General features: G+C 52.6%; 1 protein-coding gene across 2 annotated transcripts in view; it reads right to left on the bottom strand.

The window, feature by feature from the left end:
* The window catches only part of GAS7 (growth arrest specific 7), a 225957-nt gene that overhangs the window by 12920 nt on the left and 189088 nt on the right, over window positions 1-23949 (bottom strand). For both annotated transcript variants that reach the window (XM_041001067.1, XM_041001068.1), the window contains exons 4-8: window positions 23715-23803; window positions 14452-14505; window positions 9367-9456; window positions 6575-6690; window positions 3145-3219 (exon numbers count right to left, since the gene is read on the bottom strand). In XM_041001067.1, coding sequence (XP_040857001.1) covers window positions 3145-3219; window positions 6575-6690; window positions 9367-9456; window positions 14452-14505; window positions 23715-23803 — 424 coding nt within the window. The remainder of the gene's footprint in view (window positions 1-3144; window positions 3220-6574; window positions 6691-9366; window positions 9457-14451; window positions 14506-23714; window positions 23804-23949) is intronic.

The raw sequence follows: 23949 nt of genomic DNA, 5'->3' as shown, positions 1-23949 counted from the left end.
AACACAGAGCCTACAGAAGCTGTCTGGGGAGTGGGCATGTGGCTAAAGGGAGGTGAGGGGGTTGTGTGGCAGCAAGGGCTTGGCAGAGGTGGAGGGGAGTGCAAAGCCCAGCTACAGAAACTGCATGGAAGAACTGCGAGGAACTCTAGGTCTGTGCCAGCATAGGTGCCCTTCTGGGCAGCTGTCAGCAGGGCATGTGGCCAGTAAAGGGCCCAGAAGTCCTGCAGAAGATAGCTCAGGGCAACTGGAAGGAGAGCAGGAAGTGTGGGAGTTCCAGGGATAATGCCCACAGCTCCACTTTGGGCCAGGCATTCCGGAGTGAACGGACACTCCCCCCAAGGATCAGATGGGTCCATCTGAGCCCACATGAACCCTACGCATGCCTCCCCCTCCTCAGGATTCCAGGCCCACTGGAGTCCCATCACAGATTAGAAAAAAAAAAAATTAGCAGCAACTTGGAAATTGTCTCATCAGAAGAGACTTTTTTTTTTATCTGATAAAAGAGGTTAATGACAAAATCAACCCCCAAGACAGATTTCTGTTCCCATATACAGTTTGAGGTATGTCAAGACCAAATGCACGCTACTGCCATAATTGTTATCCAGGAGAGACCACAATTCCATTTGCTTCCCACCCAGGAGAGAAATGAGGGCAGAATAAAGACCCCAGTGCTGCGTATTCACCAACATGCACAAGCACTGTGAAATCTAATCTCAACCTAGTGCCAGGGCTTGCAACAGCAACTCAAGTCTTGCTGATGGTGTCTGCCCCACATTTCTAAGCTTCGAAGCTGTTCTAGGAGTTCGACAGCCCAGGTCCAATGTCCAGAGCTCTGAGTGCGTGTGAAAGAACACCACTGCACACTGAGGATGTGTGTGGGAGCCTTGCGCACACGCCCTGCGGCTGACTGGCAATGCCAGCACGCCCACGTACAGGCGAGTGGCACTGATGCACTATGGGAGCGTGTTTTGCAGCCCCCCGCCCACCCATGTCTGTACATGCATGTGTGGACGGCATGGCAGTGCAGGCCCGAGGCGAGGAGCTGGGCGGCTTGAGTTACAAGCACATGCTGTGCCTGTTGGCAGGACACAATGTCCTTGGCAGTAGCTCAGGCTGAGGAGGTAGAAGCTGGAAGATTCTGGAACAGCTTAGTGGTTGCAGGGCATGGGGGAATCCCAAGAAAGCCCCCCTTCCCAAGCAGCTTCTCCCTCCCAACCCCTAGTTCAGATCCATTGTATAGAACAGAGGAGAGCAAGGAACCAACTGAGCTCACTGATGTCCATGGGAAAGACACTGGTCCTGTGCCTGCCGTGTGTGTGTGTGTGTGTGTGTGTGTGTGTGTGTGTGTGTGTGTGTTGGGGCAGAGCAGGGGAGGCAGGAACCACTTGGTCGCAGCATGAGCCACGCAAAGGCCTTAATCAAAGCCACATTGGGCTGGCAAGCTCTGTCCCCCTGGAGGACTGCAGAGTTGGTCTTGTTTAACATTGCAGCTCTCTGACAGTCACAACTCTCCCACGACACAGCCTCTTCCTTCCTCGCCGCTGTAGGGTGAATTCCAGCAGAGTCTGGCACAGGGAAGGAACACACGTTTCTATGCTTACCTCCTGAGATTCTGTTGGTTTTTATGGCGGGGAAAGTCCCAGAACATAACCACTTTCTCATAGCTCATTTCACTAGTGTTCGGGACACCCACGGTATGGTGCAAATATCACCCCTCCAGGTACAGCCCACGTAAGAGCCTGACTCCCCTAGATTTAAGCGTGGAAACCCCGGCTCCAATGTGCGGTACAGCTGAGGGGGCGTGAGGTGCTGAGGGTGCAGGCTGTGACCTGACTGGGTTACAGTTCCTATTAGAAGGGGCACCAGAGAGCTGGCTGTCACTCTCCTCCAACCCTAATCTGTGCAGGGGCCAGGCGAGCACACAATGGAAAGGTGGCTATCTGCAACCTACCAGGAGAGTCCTCCCCAGACACCAGCCCTCCTGACACCTGGACCCTACACTCCCAGACCCCAGGGCCATGCCAAAGGCAACACAAGCTTCCTCGTCTGCAGTGTTATAGCAGCCCGAGTGGGCAAGAACAGTCTAGAAAGAAGCCACTGCCATGAAATGGTCAGGCCCTGCTCCTCCAGGCTGTCACCAATCTGCCTCTCTACGTTTGCCTAACCTGGGCATGCCCTACTATTAGAATCACATGATTGGGGGCCTTTTGGGTCTGGCTCCTTTCACTCAGCCCAATGTTTTGAGGTCCAAGTACATAGCAGCAAGCTTCAGTGGTCCGTTCCTTTTTGGTGGATGAATAATACTCCATCATGGATCCGCAGACCTCCATTATATCTGTACTGCCATAGGATCATCCGCGGACCTGGGCTTGGTTCCTGCTCTGTGTAGGTGTGTCGTTTGTCACCCACTTGTATTGGAATCCTGTTCTCAGTCCTCCAGGGCATAGACCTAACAGAATAATTGATTCATGCGAGACGAATCTGTGTTCAACTATTTAAGGCACTAACTGTTTTCCATGGGAGCTGCACCCTCTGCATTCCCACCAGGACTTTGCTAATTCCCAGGGCACAAGAGACTCAAGTCTTGTTCCCTCTAGGGATCCCTGAGTTTCCTGGGGGCTTGGGTGGTGTGTCCCCACTCAGGAGGTGTACGTGGTCACAGCTGGGGCTGAGGAAGGCAGCCTGGGTCCTGGGCCTGCAGGAGAGACTTCCAAAAAAGACACAAAATCATTTCACACCCAGGCTCTTCACAGCCTGTTTTAGGGAAAGAAGAGAAGAAGTGCTTATACGCTGCTATCTGGGGGCCAGGGGCCCGGCAGGAGGGTCTTGGCTACCAGGGAAAAGTCATTGTGAAAGTGCCTTCACTCGGGATGGATGGCCATACCCTGAGCCATGGGGGTCACCTTGACCCACAGGTGCACGCCTTGACCCATAGGTGTACCTCTTGACCCACAGGGGTACACCTTGACTCACAGGTACACATCTTGAACAAGTGCACACCCTTAGCCATACCTTAAACCATGCCTGTGGAGATCTCCCTATCCATCATGTGCCTACGCCAGTGACCAACGACAGGTGAAAACACACGTTGCTTCCTCAGCGGCCTTGTCCCCACCCACTCCCACCACTGTCTGTCCAACTCACCCCTCCTCCTGTGCAGCCAAGGAGTTCTGGGAGAGCTTTGCTAAGTTCTTCGCATACTCTTCTTCAATCTTGATCCTGCAAAGAAAGGAGACCCAGCCATCAGCTCTCCAGTCACATATGGGGGATCTGACTGTTTCCTGATGCTTGTCAGCTACATCAAGAACCGGCTCATGAGCTCTGACAGTATGTGGCTCCTGCCCGTTCTGTGCAAGGGCTGTGTAAGTGTCAAGGAGGGCCTAGCATGGTAACGTAGCAAGGTAATCTTCCTTCTGTTAACACTGACATCCATGTGAGTGCCGGTTAGTGCCTTGGCTGCTCCACTTTCAGTGCAGCTCCTTGCTATTGCATCTGGGAAAGCAATGGAGAATGGTCCAAGTCCTTGGGACCCTGTACCCACATGGGAGACCTGGATGAAGCTCCTGGCTTTGGAACAGTTTAGTTTGGCCTACTGTAGCCATTTGGTGCATGAACCAACAGATGGAAGACTTTTCTGTCTCTCTCTCTTTGTAATATCTGACTTTCAGATAAAAATAAACACATCTTTTAAAAAGAAATAAATGTTGAGGTGCTGGTGTTGCGGTGCAGTGGGTTAAGCCACCACATGTTGACATCCCAAATGGGGGCTGACTTAAGTCCCTGCTTCTCTGCTTCTGATCCAGCTCCCTGCTAATGCACATGGGAAGACAGCGGGTAATGGCCCAAGTGCTTTGAGCTCTGCCATCCACATGGGGGACCCAAATGGAGTTCCAGAATCCTGGTTTCAGTCTGGCCAAGCACTGTCTATTGCGGCCATTTAGGAGATGAACCAATGATGGTACAGCTCTCTCTTTCTTTCATCTCTTCCCCTCTCTCTAACTCTACCTTTCAAATGTATAAATAAGCCTTTTTAAAGCCCACATATTTATTGAATAAGCCAATGGATGAATGAAACTGCCCTAATTGCTCAGGGTGCTGGAGTTGTGGGGCGTCACTTGGCACAGCTCCTAGCCCACAGTGGGACACGTAACAGTCCTTCAGTGAAGGTGTACAGTTCCCCATGGACCCTCGGGGACTGGGCTTAGGGACCCCGCTCCCCACGGCTGCCCTGGCACTCACAGGCACTCACAGTCTCCCACCCCTCCACCCACATATCTAGCTGTCAGGCCCTCAGTGGACAAGCATTTCTGTGGAAACTGGGCAGTGTCAGCTCAACTGTGTTTCCCAGCAGAGGGGTATTAACTTGGTCGTGACATCCAGCCGGCAGGGCCCCCGACAGCCTTGCACGGCAGCTCCCTGGGGAGCACAGCTGTGTCAAGCGTGTTGTCAAAGCTACCGTTCATGGCTAACATGGTCCTCTGGGCTGCAGTGGGAGGCGGGAGCTGACGCTGCGATCCTCGCAGACAGTGCCAGCAAGCCCCACTGTGGCCCCAACAGTGTAGATTGAGCGCCAACCGACCCAGTGTGATAACCACTGTGTCCTCTGGCACTGAGACGCACAATCCCGGTCTTCCTGGCATGGCCTGGCTCTCCGCTCCATCCGCTGCCTGACTCTGGGTCCTCTGAGCAAGGCTGAATGACTTGTCACTACTTCTCCCCTCGCTCTGCCTTCTCTGCTGGCCCTCCCTGGGATCCTGGGGACTGTCAGCGTGCACCTGCAGTCCGGGATCAAGAGATCTCTTTGCGAAGCAGATGTGACACATCACTCCCTCTCTGGGTTGCTCAATGCCAACAGCACGCAGGAGGTGCCCATTCTGTCCACCCCCTGGGTCGCATCAGCACAGCCAGCATCTCCTCTACCCTACCCAGTGCTCACTGCTGCCCTAAACCAGGGCAAGCCTGGGTCCGCTCCCTAGCCAGGCACACTCTACCCCTGCACCCTATTCCTCCCCGACCCTGCTCTGACAGGCCTCCCTACAAGAACCCAGATTGGACTGTGTGTTCTCAGGGTGCAATGGCAGGTCCCTGTAACTGCTAACAAGGTGCTGTGATGGAAATAGAAACCACACGCCTGGTCAAGCTCTGGCTGTTGCAAACCTCTTCCTATCTGCCTGCTTTACACCTTAGCTTCCTTGCACCTGAGCCAAGCAACCTCCCGATTTCCTACCAGTGTAGTGAGTCATAAAATGAAAACTGGATTATACAAATAGGCAAGAGGTCTCCTAAGGAAAGAGGGTGTTTTGAAATGCCAGAGCATTATTCCTCGATTATTGCGGTTATAATAATTTAAAAAGAAAAACAACTATTTTTAACAGACACTCATTTGCTACAGATTTGCATACAAATTGCATGCCTTGGAAATGACACTTAAAAATCTGCATGTGTGTGCCTGTGTGGCTATGCATATGTGCACACTGTGGGGTGTATGTGTGTAGGTGAGTGTGTGTGTGTTTGCACGCTGTGGGTTGTATGTGCACATATGTACAAATATAGAGGAGGCATGTGTGGGCATGTGTGTGGCTACGTGTACTCTGCAATGCATGTGTAAGTGTGCATGTGCCCAAATGTGTGACAAGGCATGCAGGGGTGTGTGTGTGTGTGTGTGCACATGTGTGTGTGAGAGTAGTGCAGGGGTGCGTGTGTGCACATGTCTGCATGTACATGTGTGGTGATATGTGCAAGCATGTGTATGTAAGCCTGTGTGCAGTGTGTGTGTGAACCTTTGTGGATGAGTGTGCACATATGTGTGAACCTGTGTGGGGTACATGTGCACATATATGGGGGAGGAGTCGTGTAAGGTGTGTGTGTGTGTGTGCACACGTGGAGACAGAATGAGGGAAACTGGGAATTTTCTCTTTGTAACGCCCCAGTTGATTGTATTGACTCTTGAGCTGTTTGCCGTGCTGCTTAAATAAATCACTGTTCTAACCCATGAATGCAAGGATGGGGTGGGGAGGGGGTGGATGGGGACGCCTGTGTTCCCAGGCTGGGATGCACTCTGGGCTCATGGTTGACCTAAAAGGGCACACTCCCTTTTTGGTTATGGGAAGGAACACTGCCTCGAATGAGGATCAGCAGTTATAAACTGGGTTGAAGTAGTCTGTGTGGGAGACAGTTGGGAGCGGTGGGGACTGCGGCAAAACACAACAGGAGGTCCCTCTGCTGGGGCAGCACCCCTCAACTCCAGCTGCCACTGTGTGAGGGTGGAGGCATCAATCCTGCAACCCCTTCTGCCTTCTCAGGAGAGGCCACCCGGATTTTTTTTTAAATGTAAAATCTACCAATTTAAAAATTGGTTTGAATCTTTAGAGACACTGTATAGACTACAGCCACGCCTCAGTCAGCCAGCTCTGCCCCACAGCTTCCAGTCTGAGTCGCCAGCCTTATTCTGCCGCTAGCGCTAAGCAGCCCCAGGCTGGGCAGCATGCAGGTATGGGTCCTGCTGTGGGCTCTGCCAGGTTGGTGATGGTGGGCGCCATTGCCATTCCCGGGGCGGGGCTGGCAGCGGCCGCACCTCTCCCGGATGAACTCCGACATCTCCTTCTGCATCTGTTTGCCCTTCAGTTGCTTCTGCAGCAGCAGTTCAAACCCGGCCACGGTGCCGTTGCCTTGGGGGTCCTTCTTATCGGCCTGCGAGAGACACAGAAGCACAGGAGGTTAGGTGATGGGATCTGGGGGATGTGGGTGTCTGCAGCCCAGCTGCACATGGCCACCCGACCCCTAGCCATGGTGTCTCTGTCCACGGCACTGCCGGATGCTGCCTCGGTCTGCATGCTCCCCGTCCCCCCGAAGTCCATGCACTAGACTATTAGTCTCCAATGCAACCTGTCGAGAGGTGGGGTCTTTAAAAGTGCTCAGTCGAAGCCCGGAGTCAGGAGTTTCTTTGCGTACACAGTGTAGAGGGTGTGTGGGTGTGGATGTGTATATGTGGGTGCAGGGGTTTAAGCACTAGGCTCATCCTCCATTACTGTCCCAGGTGCATTAGCAGGAGACTGGATCTGAAGTGGAGTTACTGGGATTTGAACCAGCACCCCCATGGGATGTTGGCCTTGCAGCAATGGGGTACAAGGGGGTAGAGCCAGCAGTGAGTTCCGAGCTGGACAACCCGGGGGTCACCCTGCCCCACCCCACCTCACCCCACCTCCTACCCTCATTTTTGGAGGAATAACAGAGGCAAGTGGCTTAACACAAAGCCTAGCACACAGTAAGTACTCGACCAATAGCATCCACTGTTGGCCACTCCTAAATCAAAGGCAAGACCTGGGGCAGACGGCCAGGTTCATGAAATGGGGAATTTTGCACTTAATTTTTCAAGCACATATTCTTCCAATTTCCAAATCAAATCATTTTTTAAAACCCGTGCTTTCTCGAGCACACCTGACCACTCCTCCCTGGCCTTCCCTCCCACCTGCCACCGCCCCCACCCAGCCAGCCAGCACAGCCTTCTCTGGGGGGAAACACTGATTCTAGTATCCTCCTGCTGGAGAGCCAGCCCCCAAAGCCGCCCCAGCCCCTGGCTGTCACTCCACCTACACGTGTTCTCCTCCATCCCAGCCTCTCGCCAGCAGGAAGCCAGCATGGAACGCGTTGAGACTCACTGCAGGAACAAGGGGAGGAGTGCTTCCCTAGCGGCGAGATGGGGTATGATGAACGTACTACGCCAGCACCCGCCAAGGTCCAGGTGTTCAGCTCAGCTCAGCCACAGGGCAGCAGGGCCACGTCCTAGCCCTGGGACACCCCCAGACCAGCCACGTGGGAGAAAGCAGAGGAAAAAGGGGAGGGGCACTTGCCAAGAACCCACTGGCCATGGTCAAGTTGGTGAAGGGTGTAGGGAATCCCATCCCTGGCTTGCCCCAAGGCTCTTAGGACATACAGCTGACATTGCGACCCTGAGATTAGCTCCATGCCTAGTGAGCCACATCAGAGTGTGGGAGGGGGCGCAGGGAGGGGCTCTTGTTGCAGTTTTTCCATGTATAATGAACATCTGTCACTCTATGGGCACTGTGTCTTGTTGAAAAAGCAAAGTACAAACTCCTTGGAAATACTGAGTCCCGGTCTGCTTCCCTTCGATTCTGACCGTCTCCAGGGAGCAGCAGCCAGCAGGCAAGTCCCTTCATAATGGTGACTGCAAGTTTGACTAAAGCACAGGGCCTCGATGGCCAGGAGAGGAAAGGCCCCAGCTTTCCCTGAGATGTGTACAATTCGGAGGCTTTGAATATATTCACGAGGCTGTGCGGCCATTGTCGCTGATGCCACAAAGGAGGGGGTCTGCACTTTGAACGTCATTGCTGACTCCAACATGTAAACACCCCAGATTACTAGTAGTAGGGTTTCTGAGAGGCAGGAATATATATATGTGTATATATATATATATATAATTTTTTAAAATCTGGAGTGTTGCAGCATAGCATATTAAGCTGCTGCCTGCAATGCCAGAATCCCAAACTAGAACGTTGGTTAGTGTCCTGGCTGCTCTGCTTCTGAGCCAGCATCCTGCAAATACACCTGGGGAAGCGGCAGAAGATGGCCTAGGTGCTTCGACTTGTGCCACCCACACAGAAAACTGACTTGGAGTGAGTAGCTCCCGGTTCGGACCTAGCCCAGCCTTGGTTGTTGTAGCCATCTGAGGAACAAAACAGTGTATGGGTCTCCCCCCCATCACTATTATTCTGCCAAGTGAATAAGCAAATACATATATATATATATGTATTTTTTCAAGTTCTGTACTTTGATTGCGTTAAGACAACAAGTCACCATCAAGGGTGGCCTTTATTATACACATGTGCTTTGCATCTAACACCACTATCCACTCACGGGGCTGTTTTTCACCTTGCAAAACCCAAGTCTTGTGTGTGTGTCACAATTTTCAAAACTTTAAGAGCCATAGAATGATTGACGCTGGAGTTCTCAGCAGATCCGCGGCCCCCAACCTCTCTGCGACTTCGACAGGAACTGTGGGACCCAAATTGGAGAAGCACTCGTTCCTGGTCGCAGCAGGGATGCAGGGGTCTGTAGCGCATGCCACTTACAGGAGCTGATCCCCGACTTCCCACGCTCGCCGAGCCTGGCAGCCGACAGCCCTGGGCCAGCTACCGCCCTGCACGTTGCTGCCTTCCTGCAGTTACAGGTGAGCTGCGCTGCCAGTACGATCTTGCCAAGGTTGCTGACTCCACCAGCAACCTGGCAGGTTCCAAGAGGAGGAGACCCACAGAGCTTAAAGATCCACCCAGGTCCCTCCTGGGGGTGTCCACTCCCAGCAGTCATCAGGGGCCCAAAGCGTTGGAGAGTAACTGGGACACAGCTTACCCAGAAGTAGTCGCAGTAGCTCCACTCGGTGGGTTTCAACAGCTGCTGCTCGGGCATCGTGTCCGGGTGAGGGAAGGTCACGCAGTTTACCTGGGTGGCACAAAGCAGAATGACCTCACTGGAGGCTGAGGAGATGTGAGCGGGCTTGGTTCCCTGGACACGACACGGTCAAGGCTCCCCTCTTTAGAGCCAGTTCCATAGAACACACAACAGGTTATTTAGATGCTCTAGTGGCCAGCACTGCCAAGGCAAGCAACCGACACTGACACCCACCCATGCCAGGGGCTGGGACCTCACAGCTGCAAACATCTGTATCAGCAACAGCATCTGTGAGAGTGTGTGAAATCCGGCCGGTGATCTGCAGGCGTGGATTTACCCCTGCCACCCTAGAAGAACGCTGAATTTTCCAATGGACTGGTCAGGGTCACTCAGCATGCCCATCCCTGCCTGATTCAACTCCGATTTGGGAATTTCTGGCTCCAAGCCAACCCTCCAAGTCTTTCCCCCAAATCCTCAGAGCACTGCACAGCCCCCTCTGGTGGTCTTCTGGAGATCCGCACCTCGACAGCACTGGGTTTTCTGAAGCCCTTGTGCAAGCGCCCTGCTTTGCATGGATTCTTCTTATCCCAGCCCGGCAAGCCCACCAGGAGGACAATGGCCTTATGTGAAACAAGGAAACTGAGGCCCACAGTCACTAAGTATCTGAATCCAGAGCCCTCAACCATGCTGCCTTCATGTGCTGCCTGCACATCCACCTCCCATTTGAGTGTTTGCTGAATGACTACCAGTTCCCTGAGCTGTGCTCCATCTTCCCAGCCATCTGCACATGGACATGTGTGATGACAGCTCCTCCCGCAGTGCTGAGGCTCTGGACCAAACGTGGGAGTCGGGGCAGGGGGCTCCATCCACTGGGAGATAGGGAGACTAGAGTAGCACAGGAGATGGTAGCACGCTGAGAACCAGAAGGATTCAGAGCTGTTATGCTCAATGACTACAGATTCCTTACAACTCACGCACACACTGGGAAACTGAGGCAAGGAGAAGTTCAAGCTCTCCCCAACCACCATGTGGCTACATGATAGCCTTTACAGTTACCTTTGGCCTGACCTTCGATGATCTCCAGGCCTCGAGGTCAAGGCTCCGGTGCCCCTAAGTCAGGAGAGCTGGAAGACCCACACAGTTCCAACTAGCAGGGCTCTAAAGCCTGGGAGGGTGGGAGACAGAAAGGGGGCGACCCGCCTGTCTCCACGCGTGGATCCCGGTCCCCTCCTGGCTGACCTTTTCCAGGCAGTGAAATCCAAGGTCCAGGTGTGCCTCTACCTGAGAGCACCTGCAGGGGCCACCCACTTTCTGTTCAGTCCCAACTAACAACCGGCCAGCCGCTGTTTTCCCTGTAGGACGGCCACGCTAGCCTCACAACAGCTTGGTAGTTCAGGCACTTAGTGCAGGCGCTGTCATCACCCCCATCCTACAGATGTGGACACTGAGGCACACAGAGGTTAGGTAGCTCAGGGATAGGAGCACACAGCCTGTGTGTCAAGGTGGAGCTAGAGTCTGGGCTGCTAACCTGCTATAACACTCCCAGCAGTCAAAGGCATAGACATGTCCCGTCCCGTCCATGACCAGGAGCTCAGGAAGCAAGGCAGAGGCCTAACTGGCACCCCCTATTCCTACCTCCCCCTGGGATCAGAACCCTCCGCCAGCTGCACCCTTGTACCAACTCTGGTCCCTCCAACTCAGGCCATCAACAGGCTCCACTGCACCTCCAGTGCTGGGATGTCTACTACGCAGCTCAAGTGCCTGCCAGGGACTTGGCACATGGGCAGCAGGACAAGGCCTCCCAGGGGTGGAGCGGGGAATGGGGGGGCTCTTGCCAACAGGACAGCAGGAGCCAGCAAGGCACCTGGCAAAGGCATGAGAGTCACCGAACGCAGAGAGGACTCCCTGAGACTCCTGGCCTGGGAAGAGGCTTATGCCCCTGGCTCAGCCTGTCTGTAGGACAGAGCAAGATAGTTTGACCTCAGCCAAGGAATAGGCTCTGGCCAAGCTGGCCTTGAATTTGCTCCTGCACAGAACATGCTCAGGGAAGGGGAGAGAGTGCAAGAAGCCAGTGCTGCAGGCTCCTGGGAAGTGGGGGAGAAGCGACCCCAAAGTGCATCTTCAGTCCCCATGCTACCAGCAGCATTCTGTGGCTTTGGACTACGCTGTGCTAGGAAGCCACAGCTGGGATCCACAAGGGTCCCAGATGCCTCTCGCCAGGAGAGAAGTCACCAGGGGGCTGGTTGTCATCTTTTCTGGAATCTTCCCGGTCCTGACAAATCCGATGTGTGCCAAGGGCAGTGAGCTGTCACAGCGCTGTCACTTCCAATCTCACAGCCAGCCCTGCACAGGTGACAGCAGGGACGAAGACCAAGCAAGCCTGCCAGGTCAGCGCCTTTAACACCACCAGCTCCATGGCCAGAGAGCCTCAGAACGCAGCTCCACCCCGTGCTCACTCCTCCAAACTGCACACACCATGCTTGGCTGCCCAAGCCTGGAGCTCTGGGACCTCGGGCAGCACAGAACATTGTCCCGCTTGCCCCATGGGCTGGGGAGACCAAAGCTGATGTCCCAGGCTCCCAGGAACAGGCCAGACTCCTCCCACAGGGTGCTTTCTCCTGGACAAGGCCAAGAGCTCTGGACGTTGGGGACATGGACGAGGGGGCAGGGCACTGGGAAATGTCCCATGGTGGCAGGGACATTCAAGTGTGTTCAAGTCCCGGATACTCTGTTTCTCACTTGAGACCAATCTCCTCTTGCTTTCCTAGCAAAAATTCTCTAAGGCATCAGCATTTATTTTAAAATCTCTGGAGGCACTGGAGGGGGGAAAATGCAGATTTTCCTAGGCTCACCCTTAAGTCTAGGGTATGGTCCCAGAAGCTGCATTTAAAATGTTTATTTGAAAGACAGAAAGAGACAGGCAGGCAGAAGGAGAAGCAGACAGAGACAGATCTTCCATCTGCTGGTTCACTCCCCAAATGGCCACAACAGCCTGAGTTGGGCCAAGCTAAACCCAGGCACTAGGAATGTAAGTCAGGTCTCCCACATGGGTGGCTGAGACCCAGAGTACGTGAGCTACCCCCTGTTACCTCCCAGGAGTGCACCTGTGCAGGAAGCTGGAACTAAATGCGGAGCCAGGACTTGACCCAATATGGACACAGGTGCTCTGATACAGACACAGGTGTCCCAAGTGGCATCCTAATATCTATGCTAAACACCTGCTCTGGGATCTTAGAGAAGTTTCTGGAAAGCCTCAGATGCTGCCAACTGCTTGAGACTATGTCACCAGAGGCCGTGAGATAGGCTAGTGTTAAAGTAACAGGAAAGATGTCCCAGCAGGGATGGGCCAGATGTGCTGCCCCAAAGAGAACCCAGGGTCACACTCAGGCCAGCGGCCAAACTCCAAGGGACCCGGCAGGTGCCTGTGGTCCCAATACTCTTGCCAGAGGCTTCTCCAGTCTGCCGGAGGTAGGCAAGGTGTGCTGTTTCTCTCTTCTCCCTTTTCTCCTCGAATCCTGCTTCTCCTTTCTCTGTTTCAGGAAACTTTTGGGAGCTCCAGCCTTGAGCCAACATTCCCTTGGGGACATCTGTGACAACTCAAAGGTCGGGACGAAGCCCTCCAGGAGTCCACACTGAGGGCCTGCCCATTACCCTGCTTGGTTTCACCAGCTCCTTTTGTAACAAGCAGGCTGCTGCTGCCCGAGTAGGCTGAACCACCTGCCCAGCTCTTAGGAGGTATGAAAGATGGGGAAGAATCAACAACCCACACAACCCCATCCAGCTCAGAAGTGAGCACTGCTGGCAGGAAAGGGCCTGGGTTTGAGTCCCTGGTGGGGGTGTCTCAGGCTCCCCATTCTTGTATAGGCGTATATGAAGCCAGATCTCCAACCACTGTACACAAAGGGACCCAATCAGCCCGTGTTCCATTGCAACAGCTTAGACACCCACCATCTCCCCATTCCCTAGACATGGATGCTGGGGAAGGAAGATGGCAGGAAAGTTGCCCCAGGTTGCCACACCGCTAATGTGAAACAGTGCTGACCTCTGGCTCCGTCCGCATTTATTATGACAACATCATGTGTATGTCCATTCTATCAGCGTCATCCGCAATAGCCAATGGAGAGTGAACGGAGCCACGTGGGAGACAGCTGGTGCCTACTATGCACATACATGCGTGAATGCACTTACAGCCATGGCTGGGACGGCTTCCCAAACTCCACTCCTCTACTCCCATCCCGATGGCAGGATTTTCAGTGGGGTGAGGCAGGGAGATGCACACACTTCTGGGTTTATCTGTTGGGGTGGCCCCACTCGGGAGCCTAAGGGAGCACAGCCCTGACTCTGGTTTTGTAGCATGCAGGCCAAAACTGCAACCCTTGGTTGCACGCCCTGAAACTGAAGGTAATGTTGGCTTCTTGAGTAACAGGTCAGTTCAAATCTCCCCACTCGGAAGGGTCCCGCACGTTCCCTGAGCACAGGGCTAAGATGAGGGATGGGGCAAACCTTGGGGATGTGGAGGGTTTTGGGATAAGCCCAGAGAGTCAGCTTTGGCCACTTGAGGCAGAAGCTGCCTGCCGCCCCTTCACCAACTCCTAGGAACTCTATTCTTAGGATGTTTTCTCTGGCTTTTAACTTTGACATCTTCCAGAACTTTCTCTTGCACAAAAGCCACCCTGCCGTGGCTGTAATTTGCACGTCACATCACTGGCTCAGAGCACAGTCCACCCCCTTCAACCCACTCCTCCACATGCCCTGTGGGAAAAAAAAAATGGCTCACCCAACCCGCTTCCCTTGGTTGCCCAGGAGAGAAAAAGTGACATGCAAAATTGACAGATGGGAGGGGAGAGGAAGAGGTGGAGAGACAGTGATGGTTGGGGGTGGTAGAGGGAGACTCCAGTTAGATTCAAGCCTGGGAACTTCCCCAGTCCTGGCTGGGCACACACAGGCCTTGTGCTTGGGGGTGTACGTTGCCATGGCAACAACCCTGCCCACCGCAGCCCAGCCTGGAGGAGGTGGGGGAGGGGGCGCCCGGTGGGAGTCTCTTACCGTGATGGTGCTTTCCTTGTTCTGCTTTTTGCTTGGCGAAGAGGATCCCAGGTTCTGGGGAGAGAGGTGAGAAACATCATCAAGTCTGTCCTCCATGTTGGACGTGCCTTTTTTCCCCCATTCAGGGTTCCCCAAGGGTTGGACGCCTGGGGTGTGTGTGTGTGTGTGTGTGTGTGTGTAGGAGAGGAGGGTGCTTCGGGGACACTCTGCCTGCCGTTAACTCCTAAGTCACCATATCCAGGGCTGGGACGGGCAGGGGTGCCACCCCTGAGCTTGCGATGCTCTGAGAGCCCGACTCTCAGGCTAATGGGCACGTAGAAAGAAGAAGCTCCTGCACAGGGGTTCCAGCAACACTTGATTCAGCCCAGGTCTCCCCTCCTCTTCTTCCAGTCTGAGCAGTTAACCCCTCCGCTGCCCTCTGCTGGTAACTGCTTCAACGGGCTGCTCGCTGCCTGAAGCCGAGGAAGCCACTGGGGAGCACAGAGTTAAGCTGGAAGGCACCTGCTGGCCCGGGGCACACAGCAAGTGATGTCTTATTCTGAAATCCTAAACACAAACAGTGTTCAGGGGCTGAACCACGCCTGCGGCTCTCCCTGTGCCCTGGGCAGGGAAGGGAGATTTCCACTCAGCCTTTCCCTGGGTACCCACAAGATAACTTCAGTCCCAAGTACCTGGGCAGAGCCATGGTCCTTGGCAGCATGCCACTGGAGGAACTCAAAGACCGCTAGGCACAAATGCCACATGGGTCACATGACAGCCAGCGACCCCCCAAGACAGCATTCAATTCTGAGGCCCCGTTTCCCCATCTGAGTGATTGAGCATCAGAGAATCGGGAACAGAGCAGGCGGTGTCACCAATCCGGAGCCACACAGTGACCAAAGAAGCAGGCAGGCTCACCTGTGAAAGTGCAGGGTGCCTGTGTGTGTGTGTGTGTGCATCCATCCCAGGATGAGAGTTTCTTGGTCTCAATCTCTCACTGGTGGAGATGGGACAAAGGGGCTGTCACTCTAGAGTTAAGGGCACAACAGCGGCTCTGGCGACATGGAAACCAGCAGTCCCTCACCCTTGGGTCAATGCAACCCCTGGAGGAATCATCAGGCAGGATGAGCTGGGGTGGGGGACGTGCTGGACACTGCTCTGTGCCTCAGGGACCCCTCAGCAATCAGTGAGCCTGAAATGATGGAGGCCCTGACACCAGTCTCACTTCTGGTACTCCCATTCAGCCCCTACTTCGGCCGGTCCCTAAGGTCAGCCCACAGACAGCATCAAGGAACCATTCACCCACAGAAAAAGGAAATGATCCCTGGCCCCGAGACTGTGGCTAAGGACTCTGGGTTTGTGGAGTTTCACCATGCGTGCAATGGCTTGTTGTCACCAGTCCTCACGTGCTAAGACGCATTTGCACCAACAGTGGAGCTGGTTCCAAACCAAGACCCAGACCTGCTGACTGAGCAGGTCCTAGGAGGAGGGCCAGCGTTTCTGATGCAGGGTCCCAGGCCCTAGCTCAAGGTGCCCTGATTCTGATTTAACTAATGCCATGATACAGAGACATCTTCATGACAATGTCTCTTTTAGGAGCATCAGTAAGCTTGAGGCAATGTCAAGTTCAGCTCATCCAGCCGGCTCTCCCAAGCCATCAGTCCTTGCTAAAACTGTCTCGGAAGACAGGGGTTGCAAGTTAGGAACCCCATGGGCTGGGCACTGAGGACAATGAACAAGGGGCAGATGTTGTTCAACAGGTGCATTCAGAGAGACTCTGGCAGGCACACAGACACACACACGCACATGCGTGTGCGCACACAAGTCGAGAATCTCCAAAACGCTCATTTATGGAGAGTGGTGGCTCATTGCAAAAACGCCAGGCACGGATTCCAAAGAGGTCTAGCTCCAAAGCCGACTTTGCTCTTTGACTTCATGCGTCCATGAACCTTTTGCAGTGGCCCCTGGCCCTGGGGAAGGCTGGCCCCGGGGATGGATCCCGTGGTTTGCAGGAGTCACGATGCACATACACGTGTGACCACCCTAGCTATGCTCTCACTGCAGCCAACCCGGGAGGGGAGACTGGTTTCTGCAACTACAGTGGACGGTGCCATTGTAGGTGATGGGGAGGGGGGGGAGGGGGCAGAGGGACAGCCGAGAGGGTACAAGTACAGCACAGCAGCCTGGGGGGACACGCTCTGAGTACCATCTGATCACACTCAGGCACTAGGCTTGGCACTCAACACTCTTGATCTCTCCCAGTCCTAACGATTCCAGCTCAGGAAGAGGCCAGCTGCCTATCTATCTGGTTGTGAGACCGAGGTTTGCAGAGCTGAAATGTTCAGAGTCACAGGCTTAACCTCCTTCCTCTGTGTTCAGACCTGGGACATCCTTTTCTCCAAGTATCTTTGCATAGGGGCTAGAAAGACTTCTGTCAACATGCATTCATCTCAGAACCGTCTTCCTCAGGGCTCTGGGGAATGAGATGGGCCAGGGAGGCCACAGTTCCTTCCTGAGACTTGGGACAAGTCAGGCCAACAAACCATGACATGGAACAGGTGTTGGGTGCCCTACAGCTGATTACGAACTTGGCTCTGAATTTGCTGTTGAGTATGTACATGTGAACTTCACATACATGTGCATGTATCATCTGCACACATCATACAAACATGCATCCCACATATATCACAGAATGTTCCTCTAAACAGCCAGGAAGGGCTGGGACCTCATCCCCAGGACCACACTGACTAACTCTCCATGGGTGTCCCTCTTCTCCACTAGCAGGAAATCATGCTTCTTGCAGAGGCAGACCATTCCACATGCAAACAGAACCTGGACTATCTTATTGAGCAACTGGGTAAAGCAAGTGTGCTCAAGGGTCAGCTCAGAGGAACTCCTCCAGGCCAAAGGTGGGACAATTGGAACATCATGACAAATTGTGATGACTGCCCAGTTCCCAAGGAGGGACATGGTTTATTTCATTACTGAGCAATGCCAGTTTAAACAAAAATGTGCAGGGCCCGGTCCAATGGTTCAGGATCCCTGCAAGCACTGGGATCCTATAAGGGCACTGGTTCATGTCCCAGCTACCCCACTTCCCAACCAGCTCCCTACTTGTGACCTGGGAGAGCAGCAGAAGATGGCCCAAGTCCTTGGGACCCTGCACCCATGTGGAAGACTTGGAAGGGCTGCTGGTTCTTGGCTTCAGATCAGCTCAGCTCTGGCTATTGTGGCCATTTGGAGAGTGAACCAGTGGAAGGAAGATCTTTCTGTCACTCCCAGTAAATCTGATCTGCCTTTCTAATAAAAAATAATCTTTAAAAAATGTGTAAGAGATTAAGAAACATTGCCATTTGTAAAAGCCAATGTCTAAAGGTTGGTGTCGGTGCATCCGGGGCTTTCAAAGCATTGGATGAGAAGGCAACTGGGGGAACAGGGTATTCAGATGGTCTCATGCTAGAACTCCCTAGATGTCTGACAAATGACATGGGGAAAGCATATTCCAGCAAAGGAGAACTCTGGTTCCCATCACTTAGCCTGGTGTGCACAGGGGAATCTAACTCCAGCCAGCACTAACAAATCAGGGGGCCTCTGGCAACCCCAAGCTTGGCATTTACTAATGAGAACCCGACAACATGCAACACGAAGCATTTGGCATGCCTACACGGTAATGGCATCCCAAATGGCCACAGGAGAATGGAGGCAAGAAGACACCATTGCACCAGGAAGGTAATTCTTTCTACAAGACTCATAGAGCAATAGTCTAAATGAGGAAAGACAAAAGAAACACGTGCAGGATGGAGCTGGGGTGCAGACAGTCTGAAGCAATGATGCACGGACAGAATAATGTAGCTGTACAAAGGAATATTATGCAGCACCGTAAAGGAAGGAAAGTCAAATCCCACACCCGCAGCACGTGATGTTCAGGGGAAGGAGCCAGTCACAAAGGACCCCAAATCACACGACTCCATGGCATCGACAGAATAGACAAATACACTGACCCAGAGAGCGGTTGCCTAAGGCTTGGACACATGTTTGGGGGAGGAGTTATGAAAATATTCTCAAATTGTGATGCTGGGTGCACAACGCTATGAGCGGGCTAACACCCTCTGTGGGAATGGAACATTTTCTATGGACGAACTTTCAGGATGTAAATTCCGCAAAAAGTGCTTGTCAAACATGAGTCACAGAAATGCTGAGAAACACAACCACTCTTGTCCCACTAGGAAAGCGAACAGATCTTGGACTGGGGAGAGAAGAGGACACAAATATCATTTTGAGGAGCCATTCGGGAATTTGCATCCGATCTGATATACAGATTCTGTGACATCACTGAACTAGTGTTTTCCTGAAGTGTGCTGATAACACCGACGCTCTTGTCTCCCTCTGAGAAGTGTTCTGAAACTCTGCATTTCAGACAGGATGCCAGGAATTTGCTGTGAATTACCTGGGGTATGGAGGGAAGGCGGTAACAGGCACCGAGCAGGATGAGCCAAATGCTAGGGATGCAGGGAAACGAAACGAGAGGCCTGCGGTATTTAATGATCAGATTCCTGCCAGCTCCGCAGAGGCTTGCAAAGGCCGACAGTGGCAAGGGTATTGTGGTTTTTTTATTTAACAGAGAGAAAGACAAAGGATACTTTCCAGTCCACACACCTAGGAGGCACCCCTATCGGGGGCAGGGACACAGCCACTTGAGCGATCATTGCTGTCTCCTGGGGCAAGCATCAGCAGGAGGCTGGAGCTGGGAATGGGACCCAGGCACATTCCAATATGGGACATGGACGATCTAAGTGGTGTCTTAACCACTGTAATAAGTAGCTGCCTCCAACTTTAAAACATCCTTTGCTATGATTCCAGATCATTCTTCCTTGTTTCCTAAGCTTCTTCCCTGCCTTGTGTCCTGACCCAGTCAATAGCTGTGCTATCAGCAAGAGGATGCTTAAAGAGTAGGAATGGCGTCTTGGCCCCTCCCCAGTGGCAGGTGCTGCTGTGTGAAGCCTCTCGGTGGCCTCCCAGTACCATGAGGATAAAATCCAGAACAGGCTCCTCCAGCCAGCCCTTCCCACACCTGCTGCTTTGCTAAGTGACAGCCATATGTGGCCTCTACAGATTCCTTGAAAACCTCCTGAGGGGCTGACATTTTGGTAGAGTACCTTAACCTGTTGCCTGTGACATCAACATCCCAAATGGGCACCGGTTCGAGTCTTTCTACTCCACTTCTGATCCAACTCCATGCTAATGGGTCTGGAAGGGCAGGAGAAGATGGCGCAATGGTCACGGGCCCCTGTACCCATGTGGAAGCCCAGTCCTGGTTGTTGCAGCCATTTGGAGGAGTAAACCAGATCTCTCTCTCTCGCTCTCTGTAACTTTGCCTTTCAAATAAATAAATAAATCTTAAGAAACAACCCACAAAAGCCTTGCTCTCCTTCCAGCCTGCAAGCATCCATATCTGCTGTTCTCTCCACCAGAAATGCTGTTTCCCCATCACCCTCAACCCTTGCCTCTCTGCTGAGCAAAACTCCGGCTCATCTGCCCTTCTTGGTGTCTTCAGGATCGCATTCCTGACATCTCCATGCCAACCTGCACCTGGGTCTTCAGAACATGCGACAGAACCTCTGCTGATTAACTACGGGGGGCGGCGGGGAGGGTGTGAGGATTGTTGAAGAGAGAGCATCTCCTGGTCTACCTCCAACACTGCTCTTCCTCAGTGTCCAAACTCTTAGACCTAGCCTCTTTCTTCCCTCTTGTATCTGGCAGATACTCTTCCTGCTAGAAGCTCACGGGAGGCCAAAACAATACAAAGGTGAGCCCTGCTAGGTGTGAAGGGGTAGTACCTGGCTTGGACAGCAGTGGCAAGATGAGAGAGGGTTCATTCAGCCTTTGAGCCCTCCCTTCAACCAGCCCTGGTGTTGCTTGCAGAACTGCAACCTTCCACTGGGTGGCACCAGACCACCACCATCTGTGCTTACACAGTCACATCTCCAAGCCTAGATGGAGGAGTAGGCACCTTCAGAAGCTTGGCCCCTCAGTGCTGCTCACCACCCAGCATATTGGGGACACATTCCTGGTTTCCAAGAAAATGAGGCATGCCTCTCCATTAACGTTCTAATTGTTCTGATTGCTTCCCCAGGGTAATCTGGGTTTTGTCTCTATAACCTCCAGTAAGCCATTTTATCTACCTATAACTGCCTCACATGGGTATGTGCTTATTTGCTCATGCATTGATTCACTCATGCATTCATTCACTCATGTCTCTCTCAATTATTATTAGATATAACTATTTTTTAGATTTTTATTTATTTATTTGAAAGGCAGCGAGAGACCTCGTATCAGCCATTTCACCTCTCAACAGGCCAAAGCCAGGAGCCTGGAACTTCCTCCAAGTCTCCCATGTGGGTGCAGGGGCCCAAGCACCTGGCCCATCTTCTGTTGCCTTTCCAGGTAACAGACAGTGGATTGTCAGTGGAGCAGTTGGGACTCGAACTGGTGCCCATATAAGATACCAGCATCTCCGGCTGCAGTTTAACTTGCTTTGCCACACTGCCAATCTCTTATGTAAAACCATTAAGATATAACTGACAACCTGGAATGGCATGAATCAATCATTCTGCATACCGAAGACAGCTGATTGTACCAGGCTGCTTCAAAAAAGTTTGTGGAAAAAAAAAAAAAAAAGAAAAACAGAATTGAAAGATAGTTCACTCTGGGGCAAAACTGATTTAAAATTCATGCAGTCTTTTTCAGAGTATGAATTTTCTCCAAACTTGTTGAAGAGTCGGGCTCAGGGGTATTCATGGGTAGCATTCTTTATAAATACTTAATTGTGTTAGCTTATTTCTACGTTTAGCTGTTGACAGCTTTTTGAATAACCGGTTCAGTCCGTCCACAAACGAAGGAGAAAATTAGAAGCTTTTGTAGCCAAATGCTAACATCTCCACCACCAGACAGGCTAACATTCTACATGATGAATCAGAAACGGGTGACCAAATGCATGTACCTCTGTCCTCTCCATTTACCGTGTTGTGTATCTCTGTTACTTTGATGGGACCCCAATTCTCTAGAATATCACCCAGAATAATCATGTGACAGGAGACCCACCTGAGTTGCTATGACCCTGACTGCCCAAGCAAGGGTTTCTGGAGTTGGCTTTCCCTGGATCGCCAACACCAGCACCCCTCATTCGAGCCTTTATGTTTCCTAATTTTAAAAAAATACTATCTGGAGCCGGTGTTGTGATACCACACAACATCTGTGATGCTAGCACCCAGTGTGAGAATGGGTTCAGGTCCTGGCTGCTCCACTTTTGATCCATCTCCTTGCTAACATATCTGCAAAGGCAGCAGAAGATGGCCCAACTACTTGGGCCCCTGCCGTACCCATGGGAGACTCGGAGAAGTTTCAGGTTTCTGGCTTTGGCCTGGCCGTTTGGGGAGTGAGTCAGTAGATGAAAGAGTCTCTCTTGTCTTTATCTGTGCCTTTCAAATAGCTTAAAATACTGTATCTTTTATAAAGCTAAAACTGTGTTCACTTAAGGAAACTGAAAAAAAAGGGGCGGGGGGGGGAAGGTTCAAGAAAGTCGCCCATGATCACAGGCTAAGATTTCTCAGCTTCCATACAACTGCAATCAAGCAGGTGAGCTCTCTGTAGAGCGGCGCTGGGCAACATTCCTGGACATCTGTACCAGATGCCAGCAGCACCCTCCCCTGTCCTGATGACCATCACATCTCCAGATGCCACCAAATGTCTCCTGGCAGAGAGCCAGAGTCTTGGAGGCAGACATGACCAGCGCCAACACTCCGGCTTATTTCTCTCCCTCTTTCCATCCTTTTCGAAAAGATTTCCTCTCCCGAATGAATTGTCAGTGTTACACACAAGTGGTACTTTGCGCTTTCCTTCTTGATAGCCTACTGTGCGCATTTCCGCCAAGTCATTACATGTTCTTCGAAAGAATGCTTTGTAATGGTGGTAGCAGATCGTGGGCTGGCTGTCTAGATGTCCAGTACTGCAGTCTATCCCTTATCGCTGCACGGGAGGATTGAGTCCAGTGCTAATGTGTGTGGACAGCCCTGCACCTGAGTCAGCTCTCTTAGGAACAGGCATAGCAGCAGAAATGCCCCGCCATTCCCTGCCCACCATTCTACTGCACATTTCTGAGTTATCACTCTGCTATATCGTGCTACGTCTGTTTCCAATGGACTGAATAAAAATTTCACAGAGGTAAAGGGAGGGTGAGCTTCCATCCAGGAAGGAAAAAAGGATTTAGGAGGTGGAAGGTTCTCTTCCCAAGGATGGCCAGCTTTGCTTGCTCTGAAAGGGCAACAGAACTTGGCATGAAGTCTTCTGAAATGCTCTTGGGGTTTGACACCAAACTGTTCCTTTTCCCACAGATGGACAGAGCTGTGGACTCCACAGGGACTCCGCAGAGCTGATCTGGGATGGGTGCCATGGGCAAAGGAATGCAGGGGCCAAACAAATCAGCTTTCTGTGTTATTGACTGAACCTCAATCCTTCCAGGTCAGCAGTGCCAGCCTTGCCTCAGGGTCAGTTGAAAACACAGAGCCCTGTGCTGCACCCTGGTCCTCTTGGGTCACGAACAGGCACCAAGTCCCTAGAGCCCAGGGTGAGCCTCAGACACCACAGGCATAACAAGAAATGGGTGCTGACATCACCACTCTCGATGGTGCAGTGCCAACTGGGATGGCCAGTGAGAAAGCTGGGTTTCTCCCAAAGATGCATGTTCCCCCATCCCACAGCTGCCTCTGTGTTGGCTTAGCCAAGCAGATCATCAAATTGGACCAAATCCCAGCCTAGGACTAAGACAAGGCAACTTCCCAGGTCACCCATGTCTTCACATGATGGGAAATCGGGACTCCACATAGCATGAGCCCTCCGCCCTGGCCAGGACAACTCCAGCCCCAGCAGCTCCTTCTCCAGAACACCTGCCATGATAAACCAACCTCCTCCCCACTTTAAGAGACTCAAGCTCACCAGTTTCCTTTCATAGGTGCAGAACTACCCCTACCTACCAGGACTCCCACACGCCCACCTTGAAGGAACTGCTCCGGGGCCTGCTCAGGACCCCAACAGTCTGAGGCCATTGCCAGGACAGTCATATCTGGAAGAGGGCCTGTTGGCCTTCTCCCTCGACTTTCAGGTCTGCTCCATGCTTTAGAAGACAGTCCACACAACCCCCACATACAGAAAGCTGGGACTTCTGCCACGTGCTGGCAGAATGGCAAGAAACAGGAACCCCTGGACCCTTAACAGGTCTTGTCCCTTACCTGGGAATCACCAGCGTTGGACTTTCGGAGACTCATGTGGGCAGTCTCGGGAGGGTGCGCTGGGGTCCCTGATGCGTGGTATCCATTCACTGTAGGGACAGAGATATGGCTTAGAAGAGGTGTGGGCCAGATAGGTGTCCTAATGGTCAATCATGGCAGCCCTGTCTCCTTCCCCGGTTTCCAGAGCTGCTGCGTGCCCAGGAACATCCGGGGCTCCTAGCAATAGGTGCATGGC

The sequence above is a fragment of the Ochotona curzoniae genome, unplaced genomic scaffold, assembly GCF_017591425.1.
Source record: "Ochotona curzoniae isolate NIBS_2020 unplaced genomic scaffold, NIBS_Ocur_1.0 scaffold_2453, whole genome shotgun sequence".
NCBI classification, from domain to species: domain Eukaryota; kingdom Metazoa; phylum Chordata; class Mammalia; order Lagomorpha; family Ochotonidae; genus Ochotona; species Ochotona curzoniae.
Note: the sequence above shows the minus strand (reverse complement) of the source record. Positions and strands in the feature narration are given on the sequence as shown.